This window comes from Tauraco erythrolophus, chromosome 4 (assembly GCF_009769465.1).
Source record: "Tauraco erythrolophus isolate bTauEry1 chromosome 4, bTauEry1.pri, whole genome shotgun sequence".
Taxonomy (NCBI): domain Eukaryota; kingdom Metazoa; phylum Chordata; class Aves; order Musophagiformes; family Musophagidae; genus Tauraco; species Tauraco erythrolophus.
Window position 1 is genome coordinate 63,171,630 of NC_141468.1, and position 22,192 is coordinate 63,193,821.

Sequence of the window (22,192 nt, forward strand, 5' to 3'; positions counted from 1 at the left end):
TGTAAATGCAAAGGACAGAGAGACTTATCCCTCCCATTTCTACCAGAAAAAGACTTAAGACCTGAAAATATTTAGACTTTGCACAAAATCATGGGATGAATTGATGTGTGTCCAGTATGAGACAAGCTATCCTTGCAGGAATGTTGCAATTCTGATTCAAGCTTTGAGTTTATTTCAGAAATAGAGGAAACATGCAGCCTTATTCACTAATGAATATTTTCTGAATAAGTACACAAATCAGCTCAAAAACTAATTACAGAAAAGAAAGGAACGGTCTTGTCACTACATATTATGCCATAAAAATAACAGAAAAAAAAAAAATCAAGGGCAGCCCAAGCTTTAAATGTGAGGCTGTGGATGGATCTCAAGGGACCTGTCAAGCCCTGACACACCTGTACAGCTCCATGCAGTAACACACAAACATTTCCCACCTTTGGAACCTGACATTCACAGTGCATGTTCTGCTGATTAGAGATACCTTCCGATTAACAGCCTTTGGTACCTTTGTCTCCCTTACAGCCCCATAGCTTTCTTTTGTACTTATCCCTTCATCTTTAGCACTAATAATCTCTAAGTATCTAACATAGACAAGAAATCGCTACCTGCTAAGAGGAGAAATAAAGCAAAAATGTATTGCAAAACGTGTATCTCAGAACATGAAGAAGAGTATCTTCACTCTATTCTCCCACCTCAAATCTATACCAAACAAAATTATTTATAGGCTTTACTTTTAATACTTTTGTTTGAGACAAGGCTTTTCGTTAGGCAGATTTGTTTTTCTTTTTCAGAAAAAAAAAAAACGATAAATGGGTAGTTGTCATGTCTCTTACACTACAGAAACAAAACTGAAACCAGAACTTTATAATGGCTAACTGCACCCTTTCACAATGGCAGCTAAGTTAAGAGACTGCTTTTCCTTCGTTACACTTTGAACCAGAGCAGCTTGATAACCAATTTTACTTACCTTTCTTTTGTCTTCATCTGCTGGGTCAAAATTGAAAATGGCCCGATTCTGTAAAAAAAGAGAAGAGTTTGCATTCACTACATGAACATCAGCTGCCAAGTATGTAAAACCTGCGAAACTGTTATAAAACTTCAGGATTCTGGTTAAAACCAGCCTCGGATAATGAGGCCATAACCACGTCAACTCCTGTTCTTTCCCACTGTACCCAACAGCAAGAGCTTCAGGAAGCGTCTCCAACTAACGATTTCACAATTACCTCAGTACTGGTGCAGAGCAAGCCTTGACCTGTGGGCTGTGTTTCGGATGCAAATTAATAGCCTCACATATGGCACTTTACAAGGTGAAGAACATGAGCTACAGTCTCATGTTTTACAGATACCTTATTACCCAGACTCTTCCCCAAGCAATTCCTGCTTACAAGCTTCTGACTGCACTTCAAAGTGTTCCATACTGGAACAACCATAGTATAATCTTGCCCAGAAAACAATTAGTACAAATCAAATAAGCCTTTGTTTCCGTACTGTGGTAATTTCTAAAACACAGTACCAAGGTATTTGTTTCTCTGGTACAGTTAAACACAAGATAGACATGGTCTAACACCGAGTACTCATTTTCTGTTAAACACTTCAAATAGTACTCAAGTACTCATTTCTAGTTAAACACTTCATATCTAGTACTATAGATATGTTAGTATCCTGAAGTATGTTATTAGTGAAACATTACTCATATGACACAAAGTTTATTCTGCCAGTCAAAGAAAACAACAGTAATAACAGAGAGTTATTTTAATGACATTTTAAATCTTCCAGGTCAAACCATTAAGCATGATGAACAGCTTCTAAAAATATATAAATCTCAATTTCTATTATTTCTAATACAGAACTTGCTACATCATGCAGGTGACTGAAAAACAAAAGTGACCCTCCATAGCACATTAGTGAGCCTCTTACCTTTCATCACACAAGCTCACAATTACACAGAAAGGCCTTGCAAACCTACCCTACCATGAAGGGTTACCAATACTGGTTAGATCCTTCAGGATGGTAGGAAAATAATTCCTTTGCTTTCTCTTACAGGGCGGCTGAACAACATAAGTTCAGCAAAATGCCATCCAAAAGCAGAGGAACATTAACTGATGGGCAATTAACAAAGAGAAGGCAATCTTTGCACTTGCACATGAACATTTTTGGAAATTTACAAAAGAAATGTAGTGACAACAAGCAGTCAAAGCACTGGAGGAACAGAGATTTGGAATAATCATTGCAAATGGTACAGCATAGGTGAGCAAGAACAGACCTATTAATTTCCTCTCATAATAGTTATTCTATGGCCACTTGCACCTTAGAACTACACTTAATCCATCCCTTCCCTTCAAATAAAGCATGTTTAATTTTTTTATTTGGAAAAAAACAACTAAGGAAACCTAAAGCCCAGAAGGGGCACAAGTAAAGATCTGGAACCTGGAGTACTGCGCCCAGTCTTTGCTGGCCCACAGGTGAAACATCTGAGTTAGTAACTCATTGCACACAACGAGAGATGTAGGAAATGTTAAGGCAAAATTCTTATCAAGAAACACAATAAGAGAAATGCCATATCAAGACAGTATTAAAAGATTTCTATCCCACTTCAAAAGAAGTATTTAGCTACATATGCAACTCCACGACTTCATTCGAAGACTTGAAATGCCAGAATAGAAACCACAACAGCTCTCACTCTGTCCTTCAGAGTCCAGCTTAAGCCTAAATAATTCATCTGGTGAAGCTGCTGAAGTGGCATAAAATCCAGTACAGCAAAATTAAGAAACAATGTTTGCGTGCGCTTTTTGCCTGAACACATTTAACAAAGGGTCATTTTTAAGAGTAAAGACAGGAGACAAAAGGTTCCCTCAATCAGAATCCTTCCGCTGTACCTTAGAGGTCAGCGAGTTAAAACAGCTAGATGCGACTAATGAACGCTAGATCGACCCACCCTTCAGACAAAGTGCTCTGCAGCTGCATGAATCTCTACATTTGAATTTCATGTGCACAAAGGCAGCCTACATCAAGACTGTTGCTCAAGCTTCTCCTAGAAGCTTAAGTTGAAGTCAAGATATCAGTTACTGCTATTGTTAGATTTAAAACATATTGAACATAAGGTGGCAAACTTCAAGCCATCTCTTGGAGGCTGAAGAAGAACTGTACACCACTCCACATTCATTTGGGTTCTCCCTAACCACAGAGCTAGGAATCTTTAACTAAAAACCTGAATGTTTGTTCCTGTAACGGATTCCTAAATTTCAGCAGGTAGACAGTGCAACACAACCGCATTTAACTTGCATCTAAAGCCAAACTCCGAGTCAGCACCAGCTTTAGAGACTCGTGTACCAGTCACAGAAGTATCTACATGAAGGGCAGACACCTGATGGGTTGAGAAGTGATCTTCAGAAATAGACTATACTGGTCTACTGAAATACAGGTGTCAAAATGTCTCTATTGGAGAGCAGGTGGGGGGGAGGGAACATAAATCCACCTAACGTCTAGCTTCACTCCACTGTCTACTTCCCAACACTACCAGGAAATCCCTTCACTTCTTGACTGAGCAAGACATATCAACATATCATATTGTAACGGCGTATCAACTGGAACGGCAGCGATAACGGGCCCGATCTCCCCGCGGACAGCGCGGGCTCGGCACTCCCGCGGAAGCCTGCTCTCCTCTAGGCACTGCCCTCCCTCCCCGCCGCCACCCTGCCGCGGTGCCCTGCACAGCCTGCGGGCGGAGGGCACCCCGGGAAGCGCAGGGGACGCGGGCAGGCTACACCGGGCACGCCGCCCCGGCGCCGCTCGCCGAGGGAACGGCAGCCGAAGCGGTGACCGCAGGGGACCCGCCGCAGAGCCCAGCCCGGGGGGACATCGGCCGGAGCTCCGGCAAACCTGCGGAAGGGGGGACTGGACCCCGTCGCCCGGTGCCGGCGGTGCTACCGAGGGCGGGGCGGGGCGGCAACACCGCCGCGGGGAGCGGGGGTGGAGGGGCCGGCTGACGCCGCGGCGGGTGGGGGGAGAGGGAGGACGCCCGCCCGCCCTCCCCAGCGACCCGTTACCTCCTCGTTGTACCGCGCCAGGACCCGCTCCACCGCCTCGGGGCCACCGCGCCCCTCCACAGCCTCCAGCACCGCGCCCAGCTCCATGCCGGCCGGCCGCTGCCGCCGCCTACCCCGCTCGGCTCCGCCGGCAGCAGCCACCGCCCCGCCGCGCCCTGACCTCCCGCCCCGCGCCCCCGTGGCGCGACGTGACGCAACGCTCGCCTTGGAAACCGCCCAGACTGGCAGGCAGCGCTCGCGCGCTATTGGCTGGAGGGGGCAGCCGCGTGCACTCCTGAGCCCTCTTATTGGCTGCCTTCCCGCCCAGTCCCGCCGGCAGAAGAGGGCGGGGAGAGGACTACGCCTCCCAGTATGCCAAGCGACGTGGCACTGCGGCGGGGTCTGCGGGGCACGATGGGTGCTGCAGTCCGCGCCGGGCAGCCCTGAGGGCGCCTGGCGGGAAGGGCGGCGGAGCGGGATAAGGAGCGCGGGTTCGCCTCCCGAGCCGCCACCGCCGGGTGGGCGAGCGCCCTCGGGTCGCTCAGTAGCACAAAGCACGCCTCGACACATGCCTTCCACGTTCGGCTTCGCCGTAACGTCCGGCAGCAAAATGAAGCCCCTTCTCTCGAGTCCGAGCCACCAGAGCGGGGAGGGTGCGCGGAAATCGCCCGTTTCCATTTGGAGACAAAGCCCCTCTCCCTGAGGGACGGCACGGCCAGCTTCCCAAAACCGCCCGCGCGCCCTTTCACGGAGGGGTCGGTAACGCGTTTTCGGATGGTGTCGATGCGGGTGTGAGCGACCGGGGCGGCGGGGAGCAGCGGTGCCGGTGCCGCGCCGCTGCCCCGGTTTGCTCGGGGGGCGGCGGCGGCGGCGGGAGGGTGGGCGGCACCGGCAGAGCCAGCGGTGGCACAGCGAAGGTGAGCTGTGTCTCTACAGCGCGCTGCAAGACCGTGGGTTTAAACTACAGCGAGAAGATAATGTGGTGTATCCATACTCACGGTGCCTTCCAATCAAAGTTCGCTGTCCAGATGGCATTAAGCGAGATATCAAAGTTAACAAATATCACGATAATAAAACTTCAGAGGGAGCTGCAGTCGGTCTCTCCTTGAAGCGTTTACTCCTTCAGCAGCAATTCAAGAGGGACTCCCTGGTCACAAAGAGAAACCTTTCGTCTCGCAAACGATGGGCTCCGTGGCAGAAACCACCATCAGGGCAGGCTGGTCTCACCTGCGGATGGACAGTGGCTCCAAAGAGCACCGAAGGTCCCAAGACGTGTCGGCACATGCCTGTGCATGATTAAGATGCAGACCCAAACTAGGATCTGACTTTCCTGGTTAGGGCTTTCTCGCCACAATGGGTTGAACTGAGATACAAAACCAGAACAACGCGGTCATTGAACAGCAAAGAGTAACAAAATCCAGCCCGAGGTGCGTAACCATTTCTTCTGAGTCAGGTCCATGTGTACACTAATGCAGCTTTTGTGGGAAACACAGTAAAAATAATCATTTGTTTGTTTGGTTTGCAATTCTATCACAAAGCACAAGCCTGCGTAGATTTACTTCACAGCACAGCAAGCCACTCCTTTTATGTGTAGATTGCCAATTACTTTTTTTTTTAATTAAAAACCTAAAAAATAAAGACTAGAAAACTGTTACTGCCCCTTAAAAGCACATTGTTATTCATCATCAGTGCGTTTTAGTTTCCACTTTAGGTAGCATATGAAGGATTAGGATTTCAATGAAAGAGGGGACAGAATAAATTGCATCCTCTACCAAAGAACTGCCAGACCTTTTCAGATGGGTGCATACCGTGAGCCCTTCCCATGTTAGTCAGCTTTATATAAACCTTCCAAAGCAATGTCTGCCCCCAAATTTCATGGGTTTCAGGGTCAGTCACAACAGAATTGTGGGGCTGGGGAGGTCAGAGGCCATTTTTGTCAAAGGGTAGTGACCTTAGCAGCAAGAGGTAGCCTGACAAAAACAGGATTCATGCTACTGAATGGAGTTCTCACTGCTCTTCCCCCGCTGAGTCTTTTTTCTACCTGGTAATGAAAAATCCTGAAGCATTGTAATGGATTTTTACATGCATACATACATATATGTTTGTGTATACATCTATTTAAAATTATGATATATGATATGTTAGTTATGCTAGATGCCATTACAATATATTATATTGTATGTATTATGTATGTATCTTTTGTTATGTGTTTTAGCCCACAAAAAAGATTGCACTTTTAATAAAATGTGTATTTTCTATGAGAAGATAGAAAGTGAGCAAGAAAAAAAGAAAAAGAAGAAAAGGAAAGAAAAGAAAGAAAAAAAGAAGAAAGGAAGAGAAAGTGAAAATGAGATTTAATATTTTGGCATGTGGTATAAAAGCTTCTTCAGAAAGATTTCTGTAGTCACGTGTTTACTTTACATACACGTAAATACGTGGCTAGGCAAGAAAGAGGAGTTTCAGTTACCATGGTCAAGGGAAAGGCTTAATTATCAGACTGCAGGCTCTGGCTCAAGAGGTTTGGCAATTTGCACTACGACAATTTGAGATTCCTGCCCCTAACCAGCAATTCTACCCAGAGGTTATCATCCTCTCATGAGCTGCCGCACTTCACAGCCTGGTATATACCCCTGTGACCCGAAAGCTGTGGCGGTTTATATTAATGTGGTGGGTTCTGACCTGCGGTGGTCGAGGAGGAGGCTTGCTTTCCCTTGCAGTGCTTCTAATGCAGATGGTGACGGTGACCTCTGTAGAACTGTGTTCGATAATCTAAATATTGCTCCCCACGTATGTCCGGTTTAAATTTCAAAGTCCTCATCAGGAATTTGAAAGTGTATGTTCAGACTCCTGTGGCATCAACACAAGTTTCAATTTATTTTTTTTTTTTTTTAAAAGAAAGACAGATTGTGGAGGGTCTTTTGCAAAAGACTTTCGAAGCCCTATCTGACTGACAATGTTCCGTGGCTCTCTTTTATTAACAGCTTTGTGGTGCTGCTGTTGGTCAAAATTTCCTCTCCCAGAACTTCACGCACAGTGTTGCAGTTCTCCACTCCAAAAGACTATTATTTCTGGGGCTGACGCTGGGTCCAATATCCATCCTCCTTCCTGTTCGAGTAAGGGTTACTGAGTTGTCCACAAGTGTGTTGAAGGATACGGCATATTTGTATACTAAAATACTTTCACTTTCTCCTCTCTTTCAGCCAATGGAGATTAGACTTTATTTAGTTTAACGAGTTGCTGTAAAAAACATAGGAAGCACTTCTGGCTTCCCTTGAGTGGTGCTGCGGTTCACCTCCTTCCTGATCATTCCAAAGACCCAGCTTTGAGTTACTGGTCAGTTCCGCCCACAAGCATCTCACCTCTACATCTGGTCCTTGGAGGGACCGTGACAGGTCATGGTCAGCAGTCCATCAGGATGCAATGCAAAGCAGAAATTTGGAATCCATTGGAGAAGAGAAAGTGGGTTTTTCTATTCTAGTGACACTGCCTTTCTCATACTAATTTCTCACAGTATTGAAGAGGCAGGTATTTCTATGTTTGTTAATAATTAATATGCCAGAATTAATGCTTTGATTTAAACATCTTCAATAAATGCATAATGATATAATGCAAAGCAGGACTTTGGTCTCAAACACATAAAAACTCCAGCTGCTAAAGACTGGCCACTCAAAAAACTTCCTCACAAGACTCGCCTTCTTCATGTATAGACAATTTTGCCTGAATAAGAACAAAATAGATGAGCTAACCTAAGCCTGATCTCCTCTGCCCTTAACAAAAGTGAGGAGTAAATGTATATTGGGTAATAATACTAGCTGGGAGATAAAATTTCAGAAGGTCTGTCACACTAACCCAGGAAACAAAACTTTAATCAGATATTTCAGGCAGGCGGACTTCGGCCTCTTCAAGGACCTGATGGGCAAAGTGCCATGGGAGGCAGCCCTGGAAGGACGAGGGGCCCAGGAAAGTTGGTCCACATTCAAGGAGCACCTCCTCCAAGCTCAGCAGAGGTGCATCCCGATGAAGAACAAGTCGGGCAAAAAGACCAGGAAGCCCGCGTGGATGAGCAAGGAGCTCCTGGACCAACTGAAAATGAAGAGGTTAGCCTATAGAGGGTGGAAGCGGAGACAGATAGCCTGGGAGGAATACAGAGAAGCTGTACGAGTGACCAGGGATCAAGTGAGGAAGGCTAAAGCCCTGAAGGAATTAAATTTGGCAAGGGATATAAAATGCAATAAGAAAAGCTTCTATAGGTATGTAGGGGACAAAAGGAAGTCCAAGGAGAACGTAGGCCCCCTCCGGAAGGATACTGGTGCTCTGGTTACCCGGGACATAGAGAAGGCTGAGGTACTCAATGACTTTTTGTCATGGTTTTAGGCTGATCCAGCAACTAAAACTCACACAGTCTCTCCTTCTCCAGTAAAGTAGAGAGGAGAGAAAAAAAAAAACCAAAGGGACTGAGGGTTGAGACAAGAACAGAGGGAGCACCCACCAACCATGGTCCTGGGCAAAACAGGCAGAGCTTTTCTCAAAGCAAAACAGTTTATTAATGATTACTTAGAAGGACAAAGGGAAACAAAAACCGATTACTCGAGAGGACAGAAAGAAACAAAACCAGATCTTAAAACCGACACCTTCCCCCCCCCCCCTTCCTTTTCCTCCCGGCTCTACCTCCTCCCCCCAGCAGCACAGGGGGCAGGGACTGGGGCAGTGCAGGTCAGTTCATTCCGTGCTGTTACTGCTGCCTCTTTCTTAAAGGAGAAGGAGTCCTTACACCCTTTTCCCCTGCTCCAATGGATCCCCTACCCACGAGGAAAAAATCCACAAACTTCTCCAGCGTGAGTCCAGCCCACTGGAAACAATCCTTCCCCACAGATTGCTCCGGTGTGGGCTTTACCACAGTCTCGGGTACTTAGGGAGCTGTAGCCACTCGCTCCGGCGTGGGTCGTCACGCAGACTCCAGATGCCTCTCTGCCTTGCCGTGCACCCCAACACGACCATCCTCAGGCTCAGGCATCTTCTCCCCACGGGCTGCGAGTGGGTCTCTGCTCCACCGAGGCTGTCCTGGTTGCAGGGGGGCCACCTGCTATCTCACCATCAGCCGCAGGGGAAACTCGGCTCCGGCACACCTCCTCCCGCTCCATCCTCACTGACCTGGTGTCGATGCAGCTGTTTCTCTCAGATCTCAGTCCTCTCCAAGTGAACTCAGCCCAGTGGGCACCCCGGGAGTGGGGTGCCCCCGAGTTCCCCAGCTGGCTCCGCCGCCGCCATTCTCTGTGGGCGGCGCCAGCCCGACGCAGGCAGCTGCCCGGCCGGGAGCCAGGGAGCGCTGGCAGTGCCCTCCTCCCTTCTCTGCTTGATCCTGGGCAAAGCACCTTTTCCGGTCCCTTTGTCCTGACTTAAATAGGGCAATTCGCAGAGGCGCCCTACTGGCTCAGCCCCGAGGGAGATGGCAGTCTGATCTGGTGGCCAGAACTAAGCCTAACCCGGTTCCAAAACCAGGGAGGTCACAGGGGCCAAAACCCCTCTCCTGCCACCAGAACCACCCCCCCCTCCACATCAAACCATGACACTTTTTCGCCTCAGTTTTCACTGATAAAGCCTCTTGTCTTACTGCCCAAGCTGTGGAAAGAACTAGCAGGGACTGTGAGGATGAACCACCGCCCACTGTACTTGAAGAGCAGGTTCGGGAACATCTGAGGAACTTGAAGGTGCACAAGTCCATGGGACCTGATGAGATCCATCCGTGCGTCCTGAAGGAACTGGCGGATGAAGTTGCCAAGCCACTGGCTATTGTATTTGAGAAGTCATGGCGGTCTGGCGAGGTCCCCGATGACTGGAAGAGAGGGAACATAACCCCCATTTTTAAAAAGGGGAACAAGGAGGACCCGGGCAACTACAGGCCGGTCAGCCTCACCTCTGTGCCTGGCAAGGTCATGGAGCAGATTCTCCTGGGAACCATGCTAAGGCACATGGAGAGCAAGGAGGTGGTGGGTGACAGCCAACATGGCTTCACCAAAGGCAGATCGTGCCTGACCAACTTGGTGGCCTTTTATGATGGGGTGACAGCATCGGTGAACAAGGGTCGACCAATGGATATCATCTACCTGGACTTGTGCAAAGCTTTTGACACTGTCCCGCACGACATTCTTCTCTCTAAACTAGAGAGGCATGGGTTTGATGGATGGACCACTCGGTGGATAAGGAATTGGCTCAATGGCCGCACTCAGAGAGTAGTGGTCAACGGCTCGATGTCCAAGTGGAGACCGGTCACGAGTGGCGTCCCTCAGGGGTCCGTGTTGGGCCCGGCCCTCTTCAACATCTTTGTCTGTGACGTGGACAGTGGCATGGAGTGCACCCTCAGCAAGTTCGCCGATGACACCAAGCTGTGTGGTGCCGTCGACACGCTGGAAGGGAGGGATGCCATCCAGAGGGACCTCGACAGGCTGGAGAGGTGGGCCCGTACCAACCTCATGAAGTTCAACCAGGCCAAATGCAAGGTCCTACATCTGGGTCGTGGCAATCCCAGGCACAAATACAGACTGGGCGGAGAATGGATCGAGAGCAGCCCTGAGGAGAAGGACTTGGGAGTACTGGTGGACGAGAAGCTCAATATGAGCCAGCAATGTGCTCTTGCGGCCCAGAAGGCCAACCGCGTCCTGGGCTGCATCAAGAGGAGCGTGGCCAGCAGGTCGAGGGAGGTGATTCTCCCCCTCTACTCTGCCCTCGTGAGACCTCACCTGGAGTACTGCGTCCAGTTCTGGAGCCCCCAACATAAGAAGGACATGGACCAGTTGGAGAGGGTCCAGAGGAGGGCCACAAAGATGATAAGAGGGCTGGAGCACCTTTCCTATGAGGACAGGCTGAAAGAGTTGGGGCTGTTCAGCCTGGAGGAGGCTCCGGGGTGACCTTATAGCGGTCTTCCAGTACCTCAAGGGGGCCTACAGGAGAGATGGGGAGAGGCTATTCAGGAGGGCCAGTTGTGATAGGACAAGGGGTAATGGTTTTAAAATAGAGGGAAGTAGATTCAGATTGGATATTAGGAAAAAATTTTTTACCGTGAGAGTTGTAGAACACTGGAACAGGTTGCCCAGAGAGGTGGTGTATGCTCCATCCCTGGAGACGTTCAAGGCCAGGTTGGACGAGGCCCTGAGCAACCTGATCTAGTTGGAGATATCCCTGTTCCTTGCAGGGGGGTTGGACTAGATGACCTTTGAAGGTCCCTTCCAGCCCTAACCATTCTATGATTCTATGATTCTATTTAAGGGTGGAGATAGGTGCCTGCTGTGTTTCTGAAAAACCCAACCCCACCAGGACCTTGGCTGAATATATTAGAGCCTGAACATTTGCCAAACCTGGCCTGGGACATCTTTTCTCCGTCAGTCCTTGCAGATTTCCAGCTCATTCCTGTAGTTACTTTAGACCTCAGACTCAGTCCTCAGTTTACCCACTAGTTGAATATACAAGGTCTGAGAATTTTGCCACTTCATTTACTCACCTGAGGAAAACCAGCTTTTCCATTTCCAGTATTCCACTGGCAAGACATTTATTACAAGTTACTGTAAAGAAGACAGCACATCTTACCTGCCTCAGTGAGTACACTGGCTTGGGTGAGCAACAGCAGCAGGACTTAAACCGAACAACACAGAGTCATTTATCCAGTCATAGTCTTGAGCTTTGAGCCCTTCCAGCTAAAAGCACAGGTGAAGGACTACACATTTGCTGTGAGTTATGTATGTTCTCAAGTCCTTTGTTGGATAAAAACATACGTGGTCACATTTACGGTTTTTTGAAAGTTTGCAGCTTGTGGAAGTTTCTGTATTTAAGTAAATTTAAATGGTATCTATTTAATTTCAAGAACTTTATTTGACTGTGAAAATCCTTCATATATCTTGCACAACTGTACAAATAACACTTCCATCCATTTTAGGCACAAACATGGTTATCATCACACTGGGTGCTATCAAAGATTTTATTTACAAAACAATTACTAAAATGCCTGATGTCATATTTCCATTTATTTATTTCTTACCCATAGGGTAATAGGTCCACCATAATTGCTTGGTGCATTTTATAATACAGAAGAAAAAGCTATGTTAATAAAATCTAACAAAAACTCACATATAGCTACAAATCTGACAGAAAATGGCTAAGAAAAATTCTCCCCAAAATACAATACATTTTTCCACACATACACAGTACAGAATAAGTTCAAAGGCACAGCTTTGAATTTTGCTTTTTTAGAAGTATATAGAATTATCACCACATGAAGGAATTCAGAGAACAGTTTCATACCTGTCAATAGGTAATGAAATGAATAATCATGTTTGCATTGTCATTTTCTTTACATAATTGCTTCATATCGTCATATTTAACATATGTGGCTCTGAATCCAAAATCTTCCCAGTCCCCAAGTCCCTTCTTAACCTTGTCATTACTGACCAGAGAAATTAGATTTTTCCAGATTGTGCAAACTTAACACAAATACATATAGAATAAGAACAATAGTCAACTTAAGGCAGTGTGTAACTCAATGCTACATGTCTTCTCTTCTCTTTTGTAAAGATCAAACTTGCTGGATCGACGGAAAGGTGCATCAACATACAAAGTCAGGTGTAAACCGAAACCTACAACAACACGTCTTTTAAGGAGCCAGATAGAGGAATTGCTATGAACAGGTGATGACTTGGCAGGGTGGTTTTTAAGAAATGCATAAAGAGCGTAAAAAAAGAACAGATGACAGAGTTTTGCTGAGGGTGAATTTCCTATCTTTAACTCAAATTATAAATAGATCCTGTTCCAGTACTTTTTTTTGTAAGACTCATTAACGTTTGTCAATAAGAGAGGGGGACAAACATGGCTCACTCAAACTGACATCACACAGGGTTGGCCGACATGCCAGAATAAAAAAAGGCACAGATTGGCCCCAAAAGTGGTCTAGAAGAGCGCAAAAATATTTTTCGGCTACAGGAACATTCAGTCATACCGGTCTGCAATCTGCCCACATTACAAACTAAGTTTATCTGCCCAGGATCTTTTCCATCTTCACCTCCCTTGAAGAACGTCCATGAAAAGTTCCACATAACATGAAGTTTTTATAACTCTTTTATGTATATGGGCTTAGCTGATACCAGTCATTTTCATTTAGCCCAACCTGTGGTGGCTTCCCCATTGATGTAGGCAAAGCCAGGAAAGTGTTGCATGTGCTCGTATTCAGAATTTCTGCGCGTAGTCAGGGGGGTGTACATGTCACTAGAATTTCCATATCTTGTGGAGTGCATGGATGGGCTTGTATAGCAGGAGTTGGCAGCCGGGACCTCCGGCCAGCGAGGAGTCACTGGTGTGGGATGCAGCCTTGGAGTACTGCTCATCAAACAGGGCTCCATTCTTGATGTTGGGCTGTTGAAAGGGTACTACAATAAAAACAAAGAAAATCAAATTAAGGCATTATCTACCAAATACTTATTTTTAGAATAAGGGCTGATGGTGTTACACCAAAGGGTCAGGGAAAGTCTTGCAAAGCAGTCACTGCATTTAAGCAGCAAATTAATTTATTGAAGAGCTAGGTACTGGCAGGTATGTATGTGAGTAGAAAAATAAATTGAATTAATCTGAGCTTTTTCTCCCATCTTTTACTTGGAAACTTGCTATTCAGTAAAAAACAGAGTAGAAAATGTCCCAACTCCTGTTCACTCAACTGAGTTTTAAGGGAGGAGAGCAAAAGGATCCTTATTACTGGAAAGGTGCCTTCCTTTTTAAATGTTCACAAGCCATCCTGCCAGTTTCTGCAGAAAAATAGTACCGTCTGGCCTCAAAGCAAGCAGCTAATTGGAGAACTTACAAAAAGAGGCAAGCAAAAGAAGAATCTCCCTATTCTCCAGCTGTTCTCGGTGACAGTTGGAAACTAGAAATCAAAGAAGTCCGACAAATGCCTCCCACTAAGGAGAAGATGTGCTGAGGATAGGATAGGCAGGAAAACAGAGAACAGCTTTCGCCTTCTGTAGCCACAGGCTGCCCAGCAACAGAAAGTAAACTGTGCTTATGAGTGCTTGCTTGACATGGATCTGTCTTATTGCCTGTCTTACAGGAGCAGATCATCTGTGTGCTGTGCCTAAGAAATGGCTCTCCCTGTTTTGCCCTCCTGTTATCCATCTGCATCTCAGAGATGGTTAGGATCCCTGTTCCCCTTGACCAGCCACATATCTTCAGAGCTTCTACATTTTACATGCAAACGTATCCTCATACACAGGGCTCTACCTTTTCTACAAAAAGTGTCATAATTTTAGATTTCATGACCTTGGATTGTTTGACAATGTGGTGTTTCCTTTAACTAGAATGCTGTCACCAAAGTAGGACTATCGCTTCTGATGCTTACAAATCTTGCAAGCTGCATGCCAAAATTTTAAATGGCTGAGGACTGTAAAACCCCTTCTCCATATTTTGGAAGGTCATGGAGAGAAGAGCTGCCATAGTTGTTCCTAGGAGGGAGATGACAATTATTCCCAAAGGGTCTCATTACATTACTCCATTGCCGGATGAGTCTGGGGTTAATCAGTTGCATAAGTGGGTCCTCGAGGCAATTACAGCAATGAGAAGTTTCTGCTGACTCCCTCCAGCCCACAGCCAGGAAGGCAGCCCTGCCTTGGCAAACGTATTCGAACAGTTCACCAGCCTCAGGCAGCTAAAAAGCCACACACTGGCCACTCCTAATTAGAGAGGAGAAAGAGAAGACTATTTCTGACCAACATACTGCAGTCAGTGATTTAGCATATTCCACCACGCCCTGGGGAGACAGGCCAGTTAGCAGATGAGAGGGAAGACATCAAAGCTGTAAGATGCATTATTTAGCATATACTTCTCATCGCCACAGAGACTGGATTTACCTGTACAATTAGCTGCTGAGACAGGCTGGTAAATGGCAGCACCGTACTGGAACGTCAACACTTCAACTGGTACTGTTAATACAGCTATGTATTGGCAACACTGGCAACAAATCTGTTCGAGATCGTCTAAATTTCCATCTTCATCCCAAAGAAAGGCTTTTCAGGAAGAAATTTCAGCAGAGCTTAGGCACTGACCGCAGAAAGCCTTGTATTCCTTTGCAGAAGAATCAAGTTTTCATACTTGGCTTTCCAGAAGCTTTTGCTGAAGAAAAGAGCTGCCAGTGCCCAGCAACAATGAAACTCAAGCTCTGAAGTTTTAAATGAGGTGGTTTGAATTTAAGATCATGGTCCTCTCCTCTCTCATTAATTAAGGACAGGGCACTCTGTCAAAAGGCAACCAACTTGTAAGTATTCTAAGTAAACGTAAGAGGTTCCAGAAAAAGTTGAAAAATTTTCATGTTTTTAATGTTTGGGAGACTAGCTAATAGATTTAAGATGCTGCTTTCCTGGTCTGCACTGGCAACATATGCAAGTCATTTTCATGCTAGTGCCTGCTGACTGCCTTCACCCAAACATCTTCATGAACAAAGTTCTCTTGTCATAATGAATACAGAGGAAACAAGTTGTCTTGTGATTTGCTACAACTTCAGAGTTGAATTCATCTCACCTAACTTTAGTTATAAAAAAGTCATCCATCTAATAAAAGTGAGTCATCTGTGCTCTGTCTACAGCCTCAAACCTTGAGGTAAATATTTAAGACAGAACATGAGCAGTCCTTAGAAGATGGTTCTTTTCTTCCTCTTGCTACGTGATGGAATCCATTAGTTAGGTTGGCTCAAGTTAAATAAAAGTCCTTTCCCCCTAGTTGTCAAATCCATAAGTTGTTTTTCCTGGCTGATCTCAAAAGTCCCACTACTGACTGTCTACAAAATGCTTTGAGATGGCAGAAGTCAGGACCAGGATGGATTTAACTTTCTGTTTTCTGTATGTCATTTGTGGAGCTGCAAGATGCAGGCCAAGCTAGAAACATTCTTCTTTGTCTTCAGTTGTTTTTTACTTGGTACCAGTTATCATGGTCTTTGTTACCCGTTTATCTATACCTGAAGTCACTGTAGATTCTTGTATTAAAGAATATACTTACAACAGGATTAACCTAGACTTTTGCCATACTACACCAATGATTACCTCTTATCTTCTTCCCAGTGCGATAATTGATCCACTCTGTTGCTAACCATAACAGAATCCTTTGCCATCCTGACTCAGTGCAATTTTCCTTTGAGGTTGTGAAACTGAAGTTGTGACTTATAAGAGGGGAGTTACTTGCTTTCATACCAGTTACAAATGCCAAGAGAAAGCCCTGGCTTCAGCCAGGATAATTTGCTACTTACTAATTTGTAGACTGCAAGACTTGCATCTATGAGCAAGAGGAACAAAATGAACTCTGGCAATGTTGTGACGAGGATGAGTCTCCTGGTTGTACATGGCATTGCATGGGGAAGCCACATAATGTCTTTTAGGTAGTTTGGAACCACAAAACCTGTGCCGTTGGCGGAAAGAAACGTTGGCACCTAGAATGAACTTCAGGATGCACTGAAAAGGAAAGATAACTCTCCTCCAATCTGCAGTCAAGAGGCCACACTAAGGCTTACTGAGAAGGCAGAGCTAATGGCTGTGCATGAGGGGACAGGATACAGCGTGTTGCTTTTCCTTTTCATCCAGCACACCCGATGCAGCTGTGTTTATGAATGTGTCATGAATGTAAAAAGAATAATTGCTTGAAAATAACATGGACTCTAAATATCTAGTATTTTACAATAAATTCTGTTATGACTGAACGCAAGATGGAAAGTTTTGTAATGGTAGGTCAGCTAATCGCAAATGAGTCAGTGACTTCTTTTTCCCTACAGTGAAGAGACTATTGAAAGACAATATTTTTAAAGTACTCATTGGCCCCGGCCTGACTATTAACTCACCCAATGAAGCATCTATTCAGCCTTGTTGGAGTGTCCAAAGCATAGCCATCTGGGCGGATGCCTGCCCATGCTGCCTGAATCACCTTTCACACTCTACATCCGGTTTAATGAAGAGTGCTTAAGCATGCTGAACTCAAAACACTGGGGCCTAGTGATCTTTGCCAGATATAAAAGCGACATTTGTTGGAGGGCTCTTGACAGGAAATTACCACTTTGTGGGTTAACTCACACTTGCTGCTACTGCTGCCGTTAGACCTAGACAAGAAACCCTTTAAGCTTGGGAGACTTTGAGCAGATTATTGTTAAGGTCTTGCCCAAAAATGTAAAATTAATTCAATTTCTTTTATTATTATTTTAGAAAATAGAACATTAAATATGTCCTCCCATGAAGTGAAGACCAAGTTCCTGCAGTGTGAGGGTGGAGAATGATCTCTTTATTCCTGTCCTCAACTCACTGACTAGTTATGCATGGAGGTGAAAGGTGTCTCTGACCAAACAGCAAAATATTTCCCTTATGAATGTGGCTCTGACTTTGCATTGCATTAGCGCACAGTTTTGCAGAATGCTGTAAGTTAATGTTGCACGTTAACCACTATTTTAGGACTTGCAAATAACTCATACCAGAAATTATAGCAATTGAAAAACTGGCCATAAATTAACTTCATAAAAATATGCTTAAAATCTCAAAAAATGACATAATAAAAACTATTGATTGATTGCATCTTTATAACTCTTAATTTGATCCTTTTCTCCACACGTCCAAGTTTATTGACTATTAGTCTGTCCAATAGGTTGGGTGAAACTTTCAAGTCAATCTAAGTGATTTTTGTACTTTTGGGAGTGGCATTTGGAGCCTTATGAAAATGCTATTTGTAATTATTTAAAAAGAAATTAAGACATCTGTTTCCTGTTGCATTCAATACACAATTACTTCAATTACTTTCTAACAATCTCAAGTCCATAATGAAGCCGTGCTGTTAGGAACAATCATTCTTGTTGCATGGGTGGGACGTGGACAGTTATTTTTTTCGCTTTGCCATTACTAGCTGTTTGATGACAGAGTGGTTATTGGGAAGGGTATATTATTCTTACTGCATTGATATAGTCATGATCTTATACTGTATATGTGCTAGGAGGAAAAGAATTTTTCCTCTTCTTTTTTTTTTTGTGAAGTAGATGGGCCAGAACAATGTGAATGGACACTAAAGCACAGGCTCTGTCTGAGAGAGGATTTCTTTGGCTCCCTCACCATAACAAAAACCAGTTACTACTTTCTTCCAGTACTGCTCCCATGTAAATCCTGCTGTAGAGACATATGAAGGGAAGTGAAGACATGGTTGGCATGCAACACTGCACAGAGAAACCAAGTGGTGCTGCAACTCTGGGAAGTTATGTGAGACCACTGCAGTCCTCAGAGTAGTTTAGGAAAGTCAGAATACAAACACTGCTTAAAGCTCCTTTAACTATGGCCCCAATACTGTGCTCTGTGCCTCTGAGAGGTGCAGAACCAATCTACTGCAGAACAGCAGATTGTACTACTACAGTATTTTCCAGACTGATTTGTTCTGTCCAGACCATGGAAGTAAACTATGCTTTTCATAAATCCAAACTGACAACAATGAAACAGAAGCACTTGCTGATACATATGTTCTCCTCCTAGTCTCAGGAGTTCATTGGTGCCTCTGGAGGACAGACCCCCATTGCAGGAACAGCTGACTCTGGCGCTGCTCCTGAGCGCAACAGGAGATAGCTTAAAAGCAGGAGGGAACAAAAAAAAAAGAAAAAAAAGATTATCTTTAAGGTGGGAACTGCATGTCAAGAAACAAAAAGGGAAACACTGTTATGCCACTTCTATGCCTCTCTGTTAAGCACCTCCACCTGAGGTATACCATTTGGAGGTGGTTTCTCCATTTTGGAAGTGGAAAAAAAGGTAAAATAAGGCTGTGTGCAGTGCAGGGTCTAGGTGTGCTTCCCAGATCTAAGCGGCTGATCTGACAGCTTCTTGACTGAGTCCTTCCTATCTACTCTGAGATCAGCTTTGCACAGAAAGGCTGGAGGAGAGCTGCAGCTCCAGCAAGTTCCCTGCTCAGCACAGCTGAGAGTATAGGACATTCACCTACTCCCCAAACTATGCCTGCCCTGCAGTGCAGATGCAGCCCTTAGATAACTCCTGTGTATAGAGCATTCATCACAAAAGAAACCAAACAGATGATGACTCTTAAATTTGGAAAAAAGATGTCAGGAAGGAGATGAGAGGAATGATGCAAATCTATAGTATCTTGAATGGCAAGAGTAGATAAATAGGGGAATGAATATTCCCTATTCCACATCACGCAAAAACCATAGGGCACCCAATGCAATTATGAGATAACAGACTTAAAACTAGCAAGAGAATACATGTTTCACGCAACACATCCCTAAACCTGTAAGTACAAAGAAGCTAAAAGAACTAAAAAGCTCAAAGACAGGGTAATGGAGAGTGGTTTGCTACAAAATACAACAGTCCAGCTGCTGCTTCCTACTCAGGATGTCACTAAGTCATCTCTTGCCAAAGACAGTGCAGCTATGCTGGTGAAAGACTTTCTGAGACTTTTCTTCTACCCGTTTGTTTCTGGCCATTGCTGGAGACAGGACCTGGATAAACTGATCTACAATATGATTCACTACAGCCATGCATTAGAGTATTTACACATACATATCATATGTTTGCTGCTTTTTGTACAGCATGTACGGTGATGCACATTCATATGATGTGCATCTTTATATGTTACCAGATATATTAAAATATAAAAATATATGCTGCTGCAGATTTCTCTAATTACTCTTCCTACTAAAAGTGTTATCCTTGTGATTTGCAAAGAAAAATTACTGCAGCATGAATTACTTTCTGTTTAAGGAAGAGGTGGAATGATACAAATTGAAATATTTCTGGATAGCCTGAAAGAGGATCAGAACCTGCCCAGACAGGGTGAAACTTGCAGACAAAAGCTGTGATTAAAAGCCAGTAAAGTGTACATTGTGGAGGTGGATTAGGTGGTGACATCGTGAAGGGGTTACCTTTGAAGGGGGTACCTCTCTGCTAAACTCCACATAGGTTGATAAGAATGCTCAGAGGCTTTTAGACAGAGTTGTTGTCTATGTTCTACCCTGGCATCTGGTACCCAAAACTGGAAAGGCAGAGAACTGACCAAACATAGTGTCAGTATAGATATCATGTTTATGTACACACACTACACAGTCCCCTTCAATATGATGATGGAGCAGCATCATAGGATTGTATACACTTCTGCACTATGGCTTAGAGAATTAGGTAGTAACAAATCAATCTGTAGATAATTTTTCTTTAGTTGTGTGCCAGGCTTCTGGCCAGTAAGCCAAGTCAAGAAATGAGCAATCAGGCCTGGCGTTACAAGGAAGCAACTGTTCTGAGAACTATTCACAGATGCTAATGAAAGAAAAAAAAATATTCGGATTAAGACCAAGGTTTGAACAGACTGTTCCTGTCAATGAAAAGACTCTTCACCATCAGTGGGAATTAGTCAGCCTATACTGCCAGAAAGAGCCAGTTTTAGGCTTATGCTGGGTTAGTAGCTGCAGATGTTACTTCAGCATAACGTTTACTCCCCTATAAAGTTTTTTACATGCCACTTCATCCATTTTTTTTGCCTTCTTGTCCATCTGAGAGCCACTGATCTTTATGATACTATGAGCTACTTCTCAAAATTTCTATTTAGCCTAAAGTCACAAGACATTTATCACATTCCTCTGTGAGCTAAGGTAAGCTCCAAGACTGTCTCAGAGATGGGAGATAACAATAACCTCAAGCACTCTTACCAGTCTGTTACGGGACAAGGTGTGAGTGAGCATGCAGCTGTGACACATGGTGCTTCAGCGGTATCAACCTTAGCAACTACCGCCAACATGGACTTGCCACCGGTCAGGTGAGTCAGGCTTGGCTTGGGAACCCCACCTGCACTTTTCAAGAGCTGTACATAGTACAAGATCTACAGCTGTAAGACTTCTTCCCAGAACAGCCCTACTGTGAGGATTGCAATGACAAAATCACAGTAGATATCCTAAAATTAATACAATGTATTGTCAGGTTGGAATCAACATACTACATGTTGGCAAATGCGATTTAAAGGGTCATTCATTCCCTTCTCCTTTTCCAGCTGTTCAGTTACGCACTTGCACCAAATAAAAGTTACTGCCTCTATTCCTTTTGCTCCAATTCCACTTTTTTTTTTGGTGGTGGTTTGTAAACCATATTTGTGAAATCATCCGTCTTAAAGTTCTACTAAACAAATGAACACAAAATCAAGCACAACTGTTTTTCTTTAGGAACATTTCTCTGAGGTGGAAAATAGTTTCAAAATAACTGACCTGATAAAACCTGTATTATATTGCTCTCTTCCACAGAAAGAGGTTGGACATAGTACTCTTCGAGACCAAAATACTAATTTAATACTAATTTATTAAATGCAGCCTAAACCCCACCTCAATTACATGTCGCGTGTTTCAGCTCAGACCGCTGTCTGGGACAAGGTCTCTCTCTGAATCTATGTTTGTAGAGGAGAATTTACCCCACACACAGATTATTTTTTTTCTTATTAGTTAATCCCTAGACACTATCCTAAAGAGTATGATAGAATATTAGCTAAATTTGAGCCAGATTTCTATTTGGACTGAATGTAGATTATAACAAAGAGTTCTTTTGAAGAGTTATGGTCAATGCTTCCTCTTCTCAACAGATTATATTATCACAGTCATACACATTGCATCTCCTCTGGTTTTAGTATAGTGGCAGCTGTATATATTCATTGCAAATTTGTCTTCCTATATTTTGATTTTGCAATGTCATGAGGCCTGTTGCAATTCCTTGCATCATATTGCTCTCAGAAAGTCTGTTAGAAAGAGAGTAGTTCCCTAACATCTTATTAGGGACATCTTACAAACTTTTTTGGTTAAAAGTAGCTAAGAAAGGATTTATCATCAGGGTAGGCACTTTACAGAAGCTCACTCAGCTTTAAAAAGAAGGTCAGCAATTTCTATATTAACTGTTCAAGACTTTTAGATTATTCTTGAAAGTAAGGATTCGGTTTGTACCTCCTTTCAATATAGAATGAGCGCCTTGATTGGGTTTTGTTAGCTGTGTCCTACTGTGAGATTCCATCTCAGTTTACAAGCAGCATGATGAAGAAAATGCTAAATACAAGTGGAAATCATTTTGCTCTCAAGCGTGATCATTTAAGTGTAGCTGTTCTTCATGTATGATCAGAACAGTTCAAGGGCTAGCAAGAGAGGAAGAAATGATCTG

The 22,192-nt window shown here is 44.4% G+C and overlaps 2 protein-coding genes across 2 annotated transcripts in view; both read right to left on the minus strand.

Annotated features, from left to right (window-relative positions):
* Nucleotides 1–4,130, minus strand: part of RIC8B (RIC8 guanine nucleotide exchange factor B) — a 38,577-nt gene extending 34,447 nt beyond the window's left edge. The window contains exons 1-2 of the mRNA XM_086611123.1: nt 4,044–4,130; nt 965–1,012 (exon numbers count right to left, since the gene is read on the minus strand). Coding sequence (XP_086467249.1) covers nt 965–1,012; nt 4,044–4,130 — 135 coding nt within the window. The remainder of the gene's footprint in view (nt 1–964; nt 1,013–4,043) is intronic.
* A 9,029-nt stretch (nt 4,131–13,159) lies between these two features.
* RFX4 (regulatory factor X4) overlaps nt 13,160–22,192 on the minus strand; it is a 78,382-nt gene continuing 69,349 nt past the window's right edge. The window contains exon 17 of the mRNA XM_086610278.1: nt 13,160–13,432. Coding sequence (XP_086466404.1) covers nt 13,160–13,432 — 273 coding nt within the window. The remainder of the gene's footprint in view (nt 13,433–22,192) is intronic.